Genomic DNA, 16,085 nt, shown 5'->3' with positions numbered 1-16,085 from the left:
ATTGGTTGTGTTTGATTCTGTCTAGTTTGATGTTGTGGTCAACGGTAAAACAGTCAATACACTGAATATTAAGGGACGTACTTCATACTTAGACATCAGCGGATGCAGACACTCAGGTCAGTAAAACAAAATGTAATATTTTAATATTGATGTTTTCTTTTTTTCTTACAGTCTGTAAACTACTAAGTGAACTTTTTAACCTGATGTAAACCTTCTGTCACCTCTCAGGTGTTCTGTATAAACCTGGTGCAGTGATGAGCTCAGACCCAGAAACCTGCTCCAGTCTTGTCTGTAGTGAGACTGCAGTCTCCACGTCCACTGGCTGTGGCCCCACGGAGCGTTGTGACGGCAGCGGCAGGTAAATATGTGTCCTTCATATTTAGAAGAAAGAGCTGTGATGATATAGGGACTTGATGAGGACTTTTTAAACTTTATGTGTTTAGGGAGATTTCACTGAGAAGAACGCTCTCTTTGCTCCGATTCGCCAGTAGAAAGCTTTTAATGTGAAGCAGCAGATGTTGGGTTCGCATCAGCAGTAACTTAACACCGCTCAAATGCAGCTCTGATAGGAGCAAAGAGATGAGTAAACAGTGAGTCTGATATCTGTTAGATAAAAGTAAGAATATTCATGTAGACGTGAACTAAACCACAGAGATTCAGTCACCGAGAGCTGGACGTGGACAGCCTGTTCTCTCTGTAAGAAGGAACATTTCAGGAGTTTTATTCTCTTGGCAAAACAAAAAACCCTCCAGCCAACATGGCCATCTAACTAAGTCACTTGGTGACCGTCAAACTACGGTGCAGAAAACAACAAACAAATAAGATATACAAACACCAACAGGGGGTGTGTGTGTGGTAGGCTGTGTGTTAGCAAACAGGTGAAGACAATGATTAGACAAAGAAGCTATTGGCTGGAAGTTCCCGCTACTGTGGGCGGGGAAGAAAGAGAGCGCTCAGGATAGCTCCCGAAATTTAGTGATCACTGCACTTTGCAATTAAAGCAGACTATAGTGAGCCCATGGAAATATGCTAATAGGCCGCCAGTCAATTTAAAAGTAGCTGACACTTCATCTGTATCAGGACGAGGTTCTGACACAGCACAGGTTTCACTGGGTCACAAACTGTAACGTGGTTAGTGAATTAAAATGGTAGCGCATTACACCAGTGACATGCTGGAAAAGGTTCCATAACAACAGTAAGACATTTCCCTGTAATACTGTAACAAATGTTGATTTTAGTGCTGAGTCCTTCAAGTCACTGCTGTTGGTTGACATGTGAGCCAGGTGTGTGGAAACGTTACAATCAAATATTATGTAGAGAAATGCCTAAAATACGCCTTAAATATGAACAGAAGACTTCCATCTGTAAATAGTTTGTTGGAGGGCCCCCTTGTGGCTGCAGCCCTCAACAGCAGCTCGTGATGATGCAGCTGTTGATGATGATGATGTTGTTGTTTCTGTCTCTCTTCGCCTCCATCAGCTGCATTCTTGACCACATCTGCACTGTGACCGGCCCCACTGTCATCGACTTTCTCGGCCAAGTTAACTCTGTCGACGATCGGTGTGCGTACTCTCTGATGTCGGGTTCTTCAGTCCCAGACTTATACGTGCTGGCGAACTTCCAGGAACGCCGTCGTAAAGATGTGAGCTTTTTGGACAGTGTGACACTGCGACTGAACAGGACGGGTGTTGACATTCAGCTGGAACAAGGCGGGAGAGTTCGGGTAAGCTACCTACAGCCACAGTCATGCGTCAGTGTGGAGTTTGATCCAAAGTCCTTTGGTGTGTCAGCTCTCATCTTTCTTCTCAGTGACAGATGTTGTTGCTATAAAAACAGCCTGTTTGTGTGCGTTTGTGATGTTTGAATCAGTGTTTCCTCCACTCTGTCTCTCTGCTGTGATGTAGGTGGACAACAGCGTGCTGACCCTCAACAGCTCGGCTCAGCTAGTTAACGGAGTGGAGCTCTCTAAGGATCAAACTGGAGTCACTGCCAGGTTGTTGATCTCAGGCTACAATACTACTGTCTTCTTTGATGGCAACACGGCCCAGATCCACTTCACAGGTACAGGAACTAAAATCCTCCCACTCACCACTAATGAGAGCAATTGTCACACCCAGCTCTCATTTGGGTGTCAGGAATGTAAACTCTGCTGTCCTTTAGTAAGCTGCTGTGTTCGTCCAGTTTGATACTGATCTGACTCACATTCTGTCCTGAACCTGTCCAGGACCTGCTGGAGAAGATCCATCTCTGCAGGGTTTGTGTGGCAGCTCCAGCAGTTCTTTGAGTGAAGTGAGGCTCCCTCAGTACAGTGCCAGCAAGTAAGATCACAACCCACTGAATACTGTTGATGAAAGGTTCAAATGTGCTATATAGTTTGTTTTTGAAATTGAGTCATGTAAAAAATCTTAACTTATCTGGAATGTCACTGTTTATCTTTTGGTTGACATTTCCACTACTTTAAATTGTTTTGGGCGCCTGTTGAGAAAGAAGAAAGGTTCCCCGGCCTTTTGACTTGTGGACTGAACCGAAGATACAAAGCCTACATGTATCTTTGCTTGAGGCCATATTACTGAAAAAGTGTCTTTGTGTTTGTATGAACAAGTCAGAGCAGGGGAACAGTCCTGACCCTGTGTTGTGTGTCGCCCCCTAGCTGTACGATGCAGTACACTGACACTGCTGACAGTACGATCAACTGCAACACGACGACTGAACGGTGAGCAGATGAATCCATGCAACAGGAAACGTCTCTCTGTGTTATACTTTCATGTCTGTGGTAGTGACATGTTAGTTGATCACATTTTGTGTGAACAGAAATCTGTGTGACATGAAACTTGGACGGCTGTCCTGTGTTTAGGTCTACTCCCAGTTGTAGAAAGTAACACGACACTGACTGGACTTCATCCTTCTATCTCCCATTCTGTCTCTTTATATCTGTGGAACAGCTGTAATCTCCTGAAGGAGGCGCCCTTCACCACCTGTCACAGCCACACCGACCCAAAGCCCTACATAACTGCCTGCACTGAAACTTTGTGCAATTATCCTGCAGTGGACGGTCTCAACTGTCAGTTCCTGGAGGCCTACGCCAGAGCCTGCAGCCTGCGCAGCAACGACGAACTGGCGGACTGGAGGTCAAAGGCCGGATGCTGTAAGACTTCTCTCTTTTCTTTTTGATGATAAAACATGTTGCCCAAGCACAAACATTAACAGAATTAACCTTAAAATAAATGTAACAAACTCATTCTCTTTGAATTAATATATAAATAGTAAAATCTGTGTATTGCAGTATATGAAAATAAAGGAGAAAGAAAACAAATGTCTGACATGAAACGTTAGTTAAAGTTGTGGAGACTGTATTTCAATGTCCTTGCAGTCCTCGTGTGTTTGAGACAGAGTTAGTATAAAAAATGATCAATGTCTACACGGAACAGTGGAGATCAACAGCAGCGCTGGTGAACTCCACAATTTTCTTTAAAGAATTCAGTCTTGTTTAGTGCAATTTTATTAATGTTTGTTATTAATATTCTCCACATGTCTGTCTGCCTCTGTCCCTCAGCCCCCCCTCAGGTCTTCTGTCAGGACAGGATCTGCAGTGCTCACGAGTTCTGTGCTGAGAAGACGGTCGGTGGTGAACACAGCTGCTTGTGTCGGGCCATTTTTGCCTCCCCGTACAGACTGACAGGCACTTTCGGTACGACAGTTGTGACACGAGGTCACGTGATTGACTTTCAGCACTCAGTTTGACTGAATGTTTGTCATCACGTTTGCTCCTCTGTAACATGGTCAGTGTTGTGTCAAAGTATTGATTTCCCTCGTCTGGATGTTTAGGTGAGCAGACAGTCTGCGGGAAGAACTCTGGTTCAGTTACTCTGGTCGGTTGTCTCCTGGAGGAAAAAGGCATCGACTTCTCGTCCTTACACCTCAATAACCAGACCTGCACGGGTCAGATGAACGAGCTGACCCACATGTTGACCTTCAACTTCGACAGCAGCAACACCTGTGGGACGGTGGCCACGGTGGGTTCTCTCCTCTCAACGAGCAGCCAAATCTCTTCCAGCACTCTGCGGAGCTTCTCCTGCTCTTCTCTAGTCCAGGATCTTCCTGTGGCTTAGGCTTCAGCTCTGACCTCCTTATTTTCTAGTAATGTTGGTCATCTGTGAAGCTTATTCTAGCCAGGCAACACCTATATAACATTTTAAGGTTGTAAACAGCCTTGATAAACTCATGAGGAACTTGTGCCGTAACAACACCTGAATCCCTGTGACCCTGCAGGCTGAAAACAACCAACTAATCTACAAGAACACCATCACGTCCCAGAACAGCTCCTCTGACAACATCATCCGCCACAACCAGTTATACATCGACTTCTCCTGCTTCTACACTCAGCCAGACATCAAGACTGTGGCCTTCAAAATCAGAGACAGGTGAGTGGTGGCTGGTAACTTTAGTTTGAATTACTTTGTGTTGTGAAGCCCGTTGTTAGGAGGTTCGTGAGTATAAGACAGCGTGTGTGTGTGTGTGTGTGTGTGTGTGTGTGTGCTCTGCAGCTCTGTGATCCAGCAGATCGTTTCTGGAGCTTGGAATTATACTTTGAGCATGAAGGCCTACACCGATGCCGGCCTCACACAAGCTGTGGAGTTGAGCACTGAAGTCCAGCTGGACCAGAAGATCTGGGTGGAGATGAAGACTGATGGGCTGGATGCCGGCTTGGTCGCCGTGGTGACCGACTCCTGCTGGGCGACCAATCAGCCATCGCCCAATGGGAGTCTGAGATACGACCTGATCACGAATGGGTGAGAGGCACACAGAGGCGGTAGACGCTCGCTGCTGTTCCAAATGAAATTCGTTTTGCTTCCTGGAAACAAAGCGTGGTCTGATGTGATGTGTGTTCTCTGTTTGTGAGCAGCTGTGCGAACCCCGCTGACCGGACGGTGAAGGTGGTGGGAAACGGACTGGGAACGTCCAACTACTTCTCCTTCAACATGTTCTCGTTCCCCAGGAGCTCTGGTGACATCTACCTGCACTGCAAACTCAACCTGTGTGGCAGACAGAACAAGAGCTGTGCCCCGGTACGCCTCGCTCCCAAACACACCACACACACAGTAAAGAAACCAGCTGCTCGACACTGTAAAACAGCCCAACACACATCCCATATTATGTGATCACAATGTCCCCGGGTCGATTCCAGCTGAGGACATTTGTTCCACGTCATCCCCCTTCTCTCTTTCCTCATTTCCTGTCCCCTCTCTATTATCCTCGTTAGAATTAATGCAGAAAATGCCCCAAAAATCCTTAAAAATGCAGTGAGAACGACAGTTTACAGACGTGTCAGACTGCTGCTGAGCTTCCATCACCTCCACCAAAGACCTTCTGTTTACTGTCTGTCTGTTCACACTTCTAGTCGTGACCTGTTTGACATAAACTGCATCGCTCTTGAACACTCTGCTGTAACATTTGATGGATTTTCACCTTCAGGTGGCGCTGCAGCAACATAATACATTTAGTCCTTGTACAAAGTCCAAATATTTAAAGACAAGATTTAGTTATTCTCTCACAGCCGCTTCAGCCAATCAGAATGTCTGTCTGTCACTGTGTATATTTGGACTTATATTACAATACATTTCTAAATAGTTTCTTAGTGAAATAAGAAATATGTTTTGAATTTGAAATTGTTCCAGTTCTTATTAAACATGTAAATGGTGAAATTGAAAGATAGCGATAATATTTGCTATCAGCAGCATCAGTCCAGGATGAATGGATCAGTGTAGGTCTTCATCTCTCTCTGTCTTTAACTTCCAGATTTGTAACAGAGCTGATCGGAGACGCAGATCTGCCAGGGTGAAATATGAAAATGAAGCCCCAGCCTTCATCACCATGGCGTGGACTAATTAGGTAAGACACAGCTCTGCCGTCCACTATGTTTGTTTCCTGAAATTGACACCAGGCTGCTACAGAATAACACTTTGACACACATCAGACGGTCGGTTATACCTCTGTATTCTGCCTGTTTATGAGGCCAACATCGGATTACTGAAGCTCGTTCCTGTGCGTCACCATGACCTCCTTTCCAATTTTCTTTGCAGTTTTTTCAGCGGCTTATGTTTTATTCTTGAAATGCATTACGAAGCAAACACTGCTGTGTCACATTTTAAGATGTGATGTGAGTATTTACAACACGAGAGAGTAGAATCAACACTGAAATGGCAACAGATCAATGCGATCGTATAAACGGCTTCACCAAACTATTTTTTCATTGTTTATTTCTATTTCCATAATACTAATTTGGTGCCTTGTGCTCACAACAATATGATTTCCTGGAGAGGCCTATTCTTTTGTTGAGCTGTGTTTGGCATGCCTCACTGTGATTGTCTCAGCTGTTTCAGTGCGATGAGACCAGTGATGTGACTGGTTGAGAGCACATTTATTAATCACACCCTCCGATCTATATTCCGCCTTCACCCAGCTCTTTTGCACGTAGCTGCACATATATGAACCAGTTGGAGACGCCCACAAGTCGACAGGATGCCATCATCACGTTACCACTGCTTTCTACAATGATGAGCACAAAGAGCTCTGGGGCTTCAGTCAGAGACAGAACTACATGATCCGTCTCTTTCTACGTCCCCCAAACCAACAGTCAGACAACAAACACACAGTTCAACAGCTTCCTCTTTATCCAGCTGCTATGGTGGATCAGCAGGAGGCAGGTAGGTGGCGCTCTCTAGTGGTGGGAAACATCCTGAACACGTAAATGTTTTACTCAGTGATGCTCATGCTTTCAGATCACGAAGGATCAAAGAAAGCAAGAAGGAAAGAAACATGACGAGTGGGGACAGGAGGGTTTTTCTGTTCAGGTTTCAGACTCGGACTGACTGACAGGCTGTCGACCTTCACAATGATTCCTGACTTTTGCTTTTTGATTAAGTGGAAGCTTGGGATTAACATGTTATTTGTTCTAAAGTATATCTACACTCCAACAAATAACAATAATCAGATATTATTAGGGATTACTAATGATTATTAATGATTAAGTGTCGTCTGCATATTAGAGTCGGTGAGAGGAATAAGTATTGAGTATTGATGAGTATTTGGAGCAGCCATGTGGACACCACAGTATAACTTTAAGGCCCTTTATATTTACTTTTCATTAATATTATTATTATTATTATTATTATTATTATTATTATTATTATTATTATTATTTTCATTCATTTTGGAGACAGCAGTTTTTGTCAGCTTGTGTCTGTAGCATGACATCAGTTCATCACATCAGTTTGATCCATGGTTGATAAGAGAAGCTTTGCCACAATAAGGTTCAGATGTCCACTCTGAGGAAACAGTGAATTCAGTGCAAACACAGCATCAACACGTTGATTATTTACAGATTCCAGTTCAGTCAACGCTGTGTAGCCTCACTGCACCAACAATCTAAACACCAGATTGGATCCTGCTGTCACTCTCAAAGTGACTGACGGGTTTTATAAGCTGCAACTCAGGACAAGAACTAAAACTAAAATAAAACTACATCTGAATTGTTTTTAATAATGTGGAACCTTTGGAAGGAAACATTGATTTAAAAAACATTTTAATATTTTGAATCATAAACCCAAAATATCTTATTTTATAAGTCAACATGATGTGATTACACCTCAAATTTAACTGGCCAACAAAAATACATACAATAAATAAAACCCTTACAGAGGAACTCTTTAAATAAATGTCTATTGAGCCAAAACTGTTGCCTTCATGACACTGAGATATGACTTGTGCTGTTTCATCTTTATTATGTTACTATTGTTAGCAACCAAAAAAAAAAAAATAAAAAGGTTTGTGGGAAAATCAAAACTATGAGTTTGGTTCATTTGATGTCTTTCTCAATTTTTTTTCTGAAAATTTAGGCCACTTCTTGAGGACATTACAGCTTCTTATATTTACTTGTCACAACTTATTGTGAATCTACTGTTGTTTAAGTTAATGTTACCAACATAAATTTTATTTTATTTTTAAATAATTCAAACATTTATTTCAAGGTGCACTGTTGCACATATAAAGTTCTGTGCCGATAAGTCATTGCTAACAGTCATTTAAAGTTGTTTTTTTACTGTAGCGCCACCTACAGGTGAAAGGCCATGAAAAGCGTTGGGTGCGTGAATATACGACATGGCAGTGCTTCATAACTGGCCACATGGTGGAGCATGTTTAGCACATGTTCAGTGGCAAAGTAGAGTTATTAGCCAAAAACTCAAGGTGGTTTTTAACTGGCCACATGTTGGCGCTATTGTTACCATACTTCAGTATGTCGAGCACATGCTCAGGGGAAACTGTGTATGAAGTATGATTTCTGTAGCATGTGTTGTATTTGAGATATTGATACTTTTAGGTGCACTCCAATAGAATTAAAAAATATTCATCAAAACTTTAATATAACTTACATTTTTATGAAAAAGTCCCGAACTCTAGCTTTAAAGGAACATTTTGGGAAATGCTCTTCATCTCTTTCTTGCCGATAGTAGTTGTTCAGATTGATACCACTCATGTCTGTGCATTAAACATGAAGCTGCAGCCCATAGGCGGTTAGCCTAGCTTAGCATAAAGACTGGAAGCAGTGGGTAACAGCTAACCTGTCCGAAGTTAAAAAATACAGCTATCAACATCTCTAAAGCTCACTATTTAACAAAATGTAAAAATAACAGTGATATTAGATGGTCAGGCTTCCTGGAGATGCAACATGTTGATCAATGGGCATTTGAGGTGTTGGTAGGTAGCTGTTTCCTCCTGCTTCCAGAATTGTCAGCTGAATCTGCAGCTTCGCTCGGCATTACGGAGCTTTATAGTTACTTTCAGCTCGTTGTTTATCTGTCCGTCTGTAACTTTACTGTTCTGGTTCCCTGTCACCGCTCTCGTACCATCGTTTTCAGAGAAAAGAATGTAAAAGCCACTGTACACTACCTGCTCATCAGCAAACAGCAGACAGACTCAGTCAGAGACCAGCTGGTGAACATAGCGGAGCGTTTAGCAGCTAAAGAGCCAGATTTTTCCCTCAGGAGCTGCTGGAGACCAAACACAGAGCTGACAGAGAGAAGACTGGACTGACCTTCATCAGATGACACAAACTCGACTCTAAATAAATGATAATGTTGCTCCGTCATGGCTGGATGTGTAAATAAGCAACTGTTTGCTAACATATTAATATGTTAGCATATTAATGGATAATTAGCCATTACAACTTCAGAGGTGATAATACTGTAGGTCAATAATGTTTTTACAGCTTGTTCTGCCCCCAAGTGGCCCCCAAAAAAGGAATTAATGCAGCTTTAACTCTCTTAAGTGTCATACAGTTACTAATAGAAAACAAAGTATGTCATCTATGCCACATGGAGAACATTTTACTCATCTAAAAAATTAAAACTTCTATAACAGAACTTTGTTTCTTCTTCTTTCCTCTCCCATTAATCATCTCATGACCCCTCAGATTTATCTAGTGACCCTCTGGAGGGGCCCGAACCCTAGGTTGAAAACCACTGGACTAAACTAGCTAACAGTACATAAACTAGTTAAAACAAGCTAAACGTACATACAGTGGGTACAGAAAGTATTCAGACCCTTTTAAATTTTTCACTCTTTGTTTAATTGCAGCCATTTGCTAAAATCAAAAAAGTTTATTTTATTTCTCATTAATGTACACTCAGCACCCCATCTTGACAGAAAAACTCCAGAAACGTAGAAATTTTTGCAAATTTATTAAAAAAAGAAAAACTGAAATATCACATGGTCATAAGTATTCAGACCCTTTGCTCAGTATTGAGTATAAGCACCCTTTTGAGCTAGTACAGCCATGAGTCTTCTTGGGAATGACGCAACAAGTTTTTCACACCTGGATTTGGGGATCCTCTGCCATTCTTCCTTGCAGATCCTTTCCAGTTCCGTCAGGTTGGATGGTGAACGTTGGTGGACAGCCATTTTCAGGTCTCTCCAGAGATGCTCAATTGGGTTTAGGTCAGGGCTCTGGCTGGACCAGTCAAGAATGGTCACAGAGTTGTTCCGAAGCCATGCCTTTTTTATTTTAGCTGTGTGCTTAGGGTCATTGTCTTGTTGGAAGGTGAACCTTCGGCCCAATCTGAGGCCCTGAGCACTCTGGAAGAGGTCTTCTTCCAGGATATCTCTGTACTTGGCCGCATTCATCTTTCCTTCAATTGCAACCAGTCGTCCTGTTCCTGCAGCTGAAAAACACCCCCATAGCATGATGCTGCCACCACCATGGTTCACTGTTGGGATTGTATTGGGCAGGTGATGAGCAGTGCCTGCTTTTCTCCACACATACCGCTTAGAATCAACGCCAAAAAGTTCAATCTTGGTCTCATCAGACCAGAGGATCTTATTTCTCATAGTCTGGGAGTCCTTCATGTGTTTTTTGGCAAACTCTATGCGGGCTTTCATATGTCTCGCACCGAGGAGAGGCTTCCGTTGGGCCACTCTGCCATAAAGCCCCGACTGGTGGAGGGCTGCAGTGATAGTTAACTTTCTGGAACTTTGTCCCATCTCCCTACTGCATCTCTGGAGCTCAGCCACAGTGATCTTTGGATTCTTCTTTACCTCTCTCACCAAGGCACTTCTCCCACGATTGCTCAGTTTGGCTGGACGGCCAGGTCTAGGAAGAGTTCTGGTCGTCCCAAACTTCTTCCATTGAAGGATTATGGAGGCCACTGTGCTCTCAGGAACCTTGAGTGCTGCAGAAATTCTTTTGTAACCTTGGCCAGATCCGTGCCTTGCCACAATTCTGTCTCTGAGCTCCTTGGGCAGTTCCTTCGACCTCATGATTCTCATTTGCTCTGACATGCACTGTGAGCTGTAAGGTCTTATATAGACAGGTGTGTGCCTTTCCTAATCAAGTCCAATCAGTTTAATTGAACACAGCTGGACTCCAATGAAGGAGTCGAACCATCTCAAGGAGGATCAGAAGAAATGGACAGCATGTGAGTTAAATATGAGTGTCACAGCAAAGGGTCTGAATACTTATGACCATGTGATATTTCCTCGAGTAGTTATTTATACTGGAGGGATACAGGTCCTGGAAATTATTAAAACATTTTGTTGAGTTCCATACAGTAGAAAAGGAACAGACACTTTCAGACTTTCAGGACTTCTGTCCATCCACTGCTGACTGTTCTTCCCCCTGGTGGCTCCTCGTGTGTTTTCAGACAGTGGCTCTGAGTGAAGGCTTTGTCGCAGACAGTGCACTGGTACGGTCTCTCCCCGGTGTGGGTCCTCATGTGGACCGTCAAGTGTTCTTTGCGAGAGCATGCTTTCCCACAAACCCCGCAGACGAAGGGTTTGATGCCTGGATGGGTTTTCAGATGGGCTCTGAGAATATTCCTACAGTTAAAGGTTCGTCCACAGTCTGAGCATCCGTACGGTCTCTCCCCAGTGTAGATCATCATGTGTCTCCTCAGAGCTCCTTGAGATGACAATCCCTTACCGCATTCGCTGCACACGATCTTCTCCTTGCTGTGTGTTTTCAGGTGAGCCTTTAACTGACCTCCTGTGTGGAACGCTTTGCAGCAAACATCGCAGAGGTGTGTTTTGTCTCTGTCTGTGTGTATTTTCTCATGTTGTTTTGCTTTTCCAGGAGTTAAAAACCGCTTCCCACAAACCTGACAGCTGTAACGTTTTTCCCCAGCGTGACCCAACTTGTGTCGGGATAAAGATCGAAAGTCACTGACAGATTTACCGCACTCATCGCAGCGGTAAGGCTTCTCACCTGTGTGAATCCTGCTGTGAATCCTCAGCTGCTGTTTAAAAACAAAAGACTGATTACAGACATCACATTCGTGTGGTTTCTCCTCCACATGTTCCCACCGGTGGAGCCTCAAAGTAGACTTCAGCGTATATGCTTTATGGCAGATATCACATTTGTATGGTCTCTCTCCAGTGTGTAGAGTAGCATGCCTATTTAAACCAACAACAGTGAGGAAACACTTTCCACAGATTTTACAGCTGTGTGTTTTCTGGTGACTTTGATGAAGATGACTCTTCAGCTCCTCTGCAGACTCCTTCTCTTCTCCACACACTCCACAAAGCCTTTCTGGATTGTCCACATGACTCCAGGAATGTTTAATCAACACGTTCGTTGACCCGCACAGAGCTCGGCAGACCTTACAGGACAGAGGAGCGTCGCTGTTATCAGCCAATGCCTTCAGAAGCGACTGCATCATTTGGACGCCTGAATGTTCAACTCGTCGCTTCCTCGATGTCTTTGATGAGTTCAGTTCAGCTTCGCTCTTCCTCAGCTCCTTGTCATTCTTGTCTGGTTTCCAGTCGTCATCTCTGTCATCTTCCTCCCCCACCTCATCATCATCATCATCATCATCATCATCATCATCATCATCTCCATCTTCCCCTTCGCTCTCAGCTGCAGAGCAGGCAAAAGAAAGGGCACTAAAGTCATCTGGTTCTGATATTTCATGCTGTCCTCCGTCTTCATCTGTTTCCACTTGTTGTTGCCGGCTCAAGTTGCGGGACAGTCGATCTGCTTGGTTGCTCGCCACTTTTTCTACAGAACTGAAGGTAGAAAATAAACAGTTTCATTATTTAAATCTATCTTCATCTTTGGCAGTATCAAAATGTGCTTACTGAGGATACTAAGAGGAACACTGTGGTCACATCTATCTTTTAATTCAAACTCTGAAGAAGAGAATATACGCTGGCAGGACTGGGAGGAGTTGACTGCTTTTAACTGTTTAATATGTAAGGTTGTATTATTAACACCCAGCTCCTAAAGACACCGTCCTCATTGTATTTTATTTGACTCACCTTGCATGTGGCCTGTTTTCATTTCTCGTGTCGCTGGTGGCTTCGTCTTTTCTCTGCGAAGAAGGAAGTTGCTCTTTGCTCTTCAAGGATTTCTTTGCTGTCTGGAAGAAATCAACAGTTCAAAATCATGAAATTTGCACATGGAAGTTCAGTCTTGACCTTTGGGAGCAGTATGCTCAAAGCTCAAAGGTCCACTTTGCTTGATATTTTTATTATGTCATATTATGGTACAGGTCACTGGTAAAATAAGTAGATGATCTACCTTTGCTCGGATATACAGGGCTGATCTTCCTTTCCCTGCGGATTTGATGGACCTTTGAATCTCCTCTGGTGTCAGCTTCTGTAGTTTCAGTGGCATCAGTTTCCTGGTTGCACCTGAAGGCATCAAACTGTCCGGTCAGCCGAGGGAAGGTGGACCTCAGGAGGTCCAGGAAGTCGGGCTCCTGCAGGCCTCGAGGACACCTCAGGTCCTGCACCGGGGACTTTAACACTAACACACAAACAAGTTCATCACAACGTTCAAGGAACAAACTTGTTTTATCGTTATTCTGACAAAACTGCACAAGTTTCCATCCAAAAGTAGTACAAATTTTAACCAAATGTCCAGAGAATCAGCAAAAACCAAACAAATGAATGCAGTGAATATAATATAGCATTTCTGTTTGTTTCATGTCACATGCAGTCTCCTCATCGCTCCACACATGATGATGATTTTGTCTGCTGCTACTTTTTGTTTTCAGTGTTAACAATAACAAACACCTCTCTGTTTAATACAATACAGTTCAACAGCAGCACAAACTACATCCTCCAAAATGATCAACACAAACTGAACATTATAACCTTCATGAAGGAGGATTTATTAAATGACTTAAATCTAGCTAGCTGTACCTAATGAACTGGACACTGAATGTTTCCTCCAATGCACACTCCCAACATCCTGACTGGACATTTCACTTTCCTGTTGGACTCTAAACGCCTTGGTCGAGCACCTCTAACAGGCGGACTCTGAGGTTTAGAGGAGCCCGCCTCCAGCGCTTCCTCCTCACAGACTGACCTCTGCAAGAAAATAATCCAGTCAAGGATAAAAATCTAACAATCCTTCAATGTAGTTCTGTGTGTCAGTGTTATTCCCCAACATACCTGAATCTTTCTGTCTCACTCCCAAGGAAACATTATGTGGTAACATCATATCATGTTTGAACCTTGGATTTGGTATCTGATGATCTGGGTCCCTGAGATCCTCCTGATCTAGACTGGTGCTCTGTGCTGGTTCCTCAACACACACACACACACACACAGAAAAACACATACACACACAAACACACACACACTTAGAGCCACACACACAAACTCACACACACACACTCACAACGACACACACACACAAACACACACACACACACACACACACACACACAAACACGCACATAGACACACACACACAGAAACACACAAACTCACAACCACACACACATTCCTGTATATGCACCAAAGTGAGGTCCTAATAAATTCACATGGGAGGTGAGGACCTTACTTGGAGACAAATGAATGCTGGATTTCAGCAGGTGGCTCCCTGACTCCAGTTTCCACCAGACTCCTCCACACACACACAACCACACACACAAACAGATACACACGCACACATATGTATACACACACACAAACAAACACAAACTCACACACACACACTCACAACCACACACACACACACGTATGCACACACACACACACACAGAAACACAACTTACACACACACACAAACACACACACGTATGCACACACACACACACTCAGAGAAACACACACAAACACACACACACAAACTCACACACACACACTCACAACCACACACACTCAGAGAAACACACACAAACACACACACACACGCACACACACACACGCACATACAAACACTCACACACACACTCAGACACACACACAGAAACACACACACACACACACTCAGACACACACATAGACACAAACACGCACACTCAGACACACACGCAGAAACACACACATGCACACACACACAACCACACACACGCACACAGACACACACAGAGAAACACACAAACTCACAACCACACACACATTCCTGTATATGCACCAAAGTGAGGTCCAAATAAATCCACATGGGAGGTGAGGACCTTACTTGAAGACAAATGAATGCTGGATTTCAGCAGGTGGCTCCCTGACTCCAGTTTCCACCTCAGCTTCTTTAAAAGAACTAAAACACGCACACACGCACATAGACAAACACACACACACACACACACACAACCACACACACACGTGCACACAAACACGCACACACGCACGCACAGACACACGCACACACAAGCACACAGACACACACACAGACACGTACACACACACTCAGACACACACACAGAAAAACACACAGACACACGCCCACACGCACACACAAACACGCACATACACACGCACACACACACACACTCAGACACACACACAGACACGTGTGTATAATAAATTTAATACCAGAATGTGGGCTAAGTTATGTATGGACTCTCTGTCTGATCCGTAAGGCCAGCTGGTTGTGGATCTACGAAGGGCCAAGGCACCAGTGACCCCGGTTTCCATCCAGGGGGTCAGTGTGGACATTGTGGAGGACTACAAGTAGGACTACAAGTACCTGGGAGTACACATGGACAATAAACTGGACTGGGCTAAGAACACTCAGGCTGTTTACAGGAAGGACCAGAGCTGCCTCTATTTCCTGAGGAGGCTGAGGTCCTTCAACATCTGCCGGACAATGCTGAGGATGTTTTATGAGTCTGTGGTGGCCGGTGCTGTCCTGTATGCTGTTGCATGCTGGGGCGGCAGGCTGAGGGTAGCGGATGCTAACAGACTCAACAAACTGATCCGTAAGGCCGGTGACATTGTGGTAACATCACTGCAATACTTGAGATAGTTGTGCAATATCCTGTGTTAATACTCCTGTGCAATATACTCTTTTCAGTTTAAAATTCCCTATTTATTGATATTGATATTGATATTCATACCTCATATTACTGCTGTGCAATATCCTCCGTCTCATCATAAGTAAGCTACACTTAACTTGACAGTTCATGCACTAGTACTGTATACCGTATTATTATCAACAACCAGTAAACCCACTTTGTATTTCACACTTATTTTATTTTATACTTTTACCCACTTGGTACTTAATTTATTTTATGACCTGTATTATAGTGTATTATATTTTTTGCTAGTACTTCTATCCCTGTGTGCACTGATGTAAAGGCGAGCTG

The 16,085-nt window shown here is 43.6% G+C and overlaps 2 protein-coding genes and 1 long non-coding RNA gene across 4 annotated transcripts in view; 2 read left to right on the top strand and 1 right to left on the bottom strand.

The window, feature by feature from the left end:
* LOC122870108 (alpha-tectorin-like) overlaps positions 1–16,085 on the top strand; it is a 38,383-nt gene that overhangs the window by 6,536 nt on the left and 15,762 nt on the right. The gene's annotated exons all lie outside the window — the stretch shown is intronic.
* Positions 7–7,842, top strand: LOC122870135 (pancreatic secretory granule membrane major glycoprotein GP2-like). Its single transcript, XM_044183956.1, has 14 exons — positions 7–116; positions 229–358; positions 1,480–1,723; positions 1,905–2,061; positions 2,225–2,318; positions 2,603–2,713; positions 2,943–3,145; positions 3,554–3,688; positions 3,826–4,013; positions 4,270–4,421; positions 4,545–4,790; positions 4,904–5,066; positions 5,797–5,889; positions 6,780–7,842. The coding sequence occupies exons 2-13, from the start codon at positions 255–257 to the stop codon at positions 5,887–5,889; spliced, it is 1,890 nt and encodes a 629-aa protein (XP_044039891.1). The 5' UTR covers positions 7–116; positions 229–254; the 3' UTR covers positions 6,780–7,842.
* LOC122870337 lies at positions 12,828–13,586 on the bottom strand. Its single transcript, XR_006376544.1, has 2 exons — positions 13,070–13,586; positions 12,828–12,908 (listed from the first exon to the last, which is right to left on the bottom strand). It is a non-coding gene; the product is annotated as an uncharacterized LOC122870337 (long non-coding RNA).

The sequence above is a fragment of the Siniperca chuatsi genome, linkage group LG22 (genome assembly GCF_020085105.1).
Source record: "Siniperca chuatsi isolate FFG_IHB_CAS linkage group LG22, ASM2008510v1, whole genome shotgun sequence".
Classification (NCBI taxonomy): Eukaryota; Metazoa; Chordata; class Actinopteri; order Centrarchiformes; family Sinipercidae; genus Siniperca; species Siniperca chuatsi.
The sequence above is the reverse complement of the archived record's forward strand: the minus strand, read 5'-3'. Positions and strand labels throughout refer to the sequence as shown.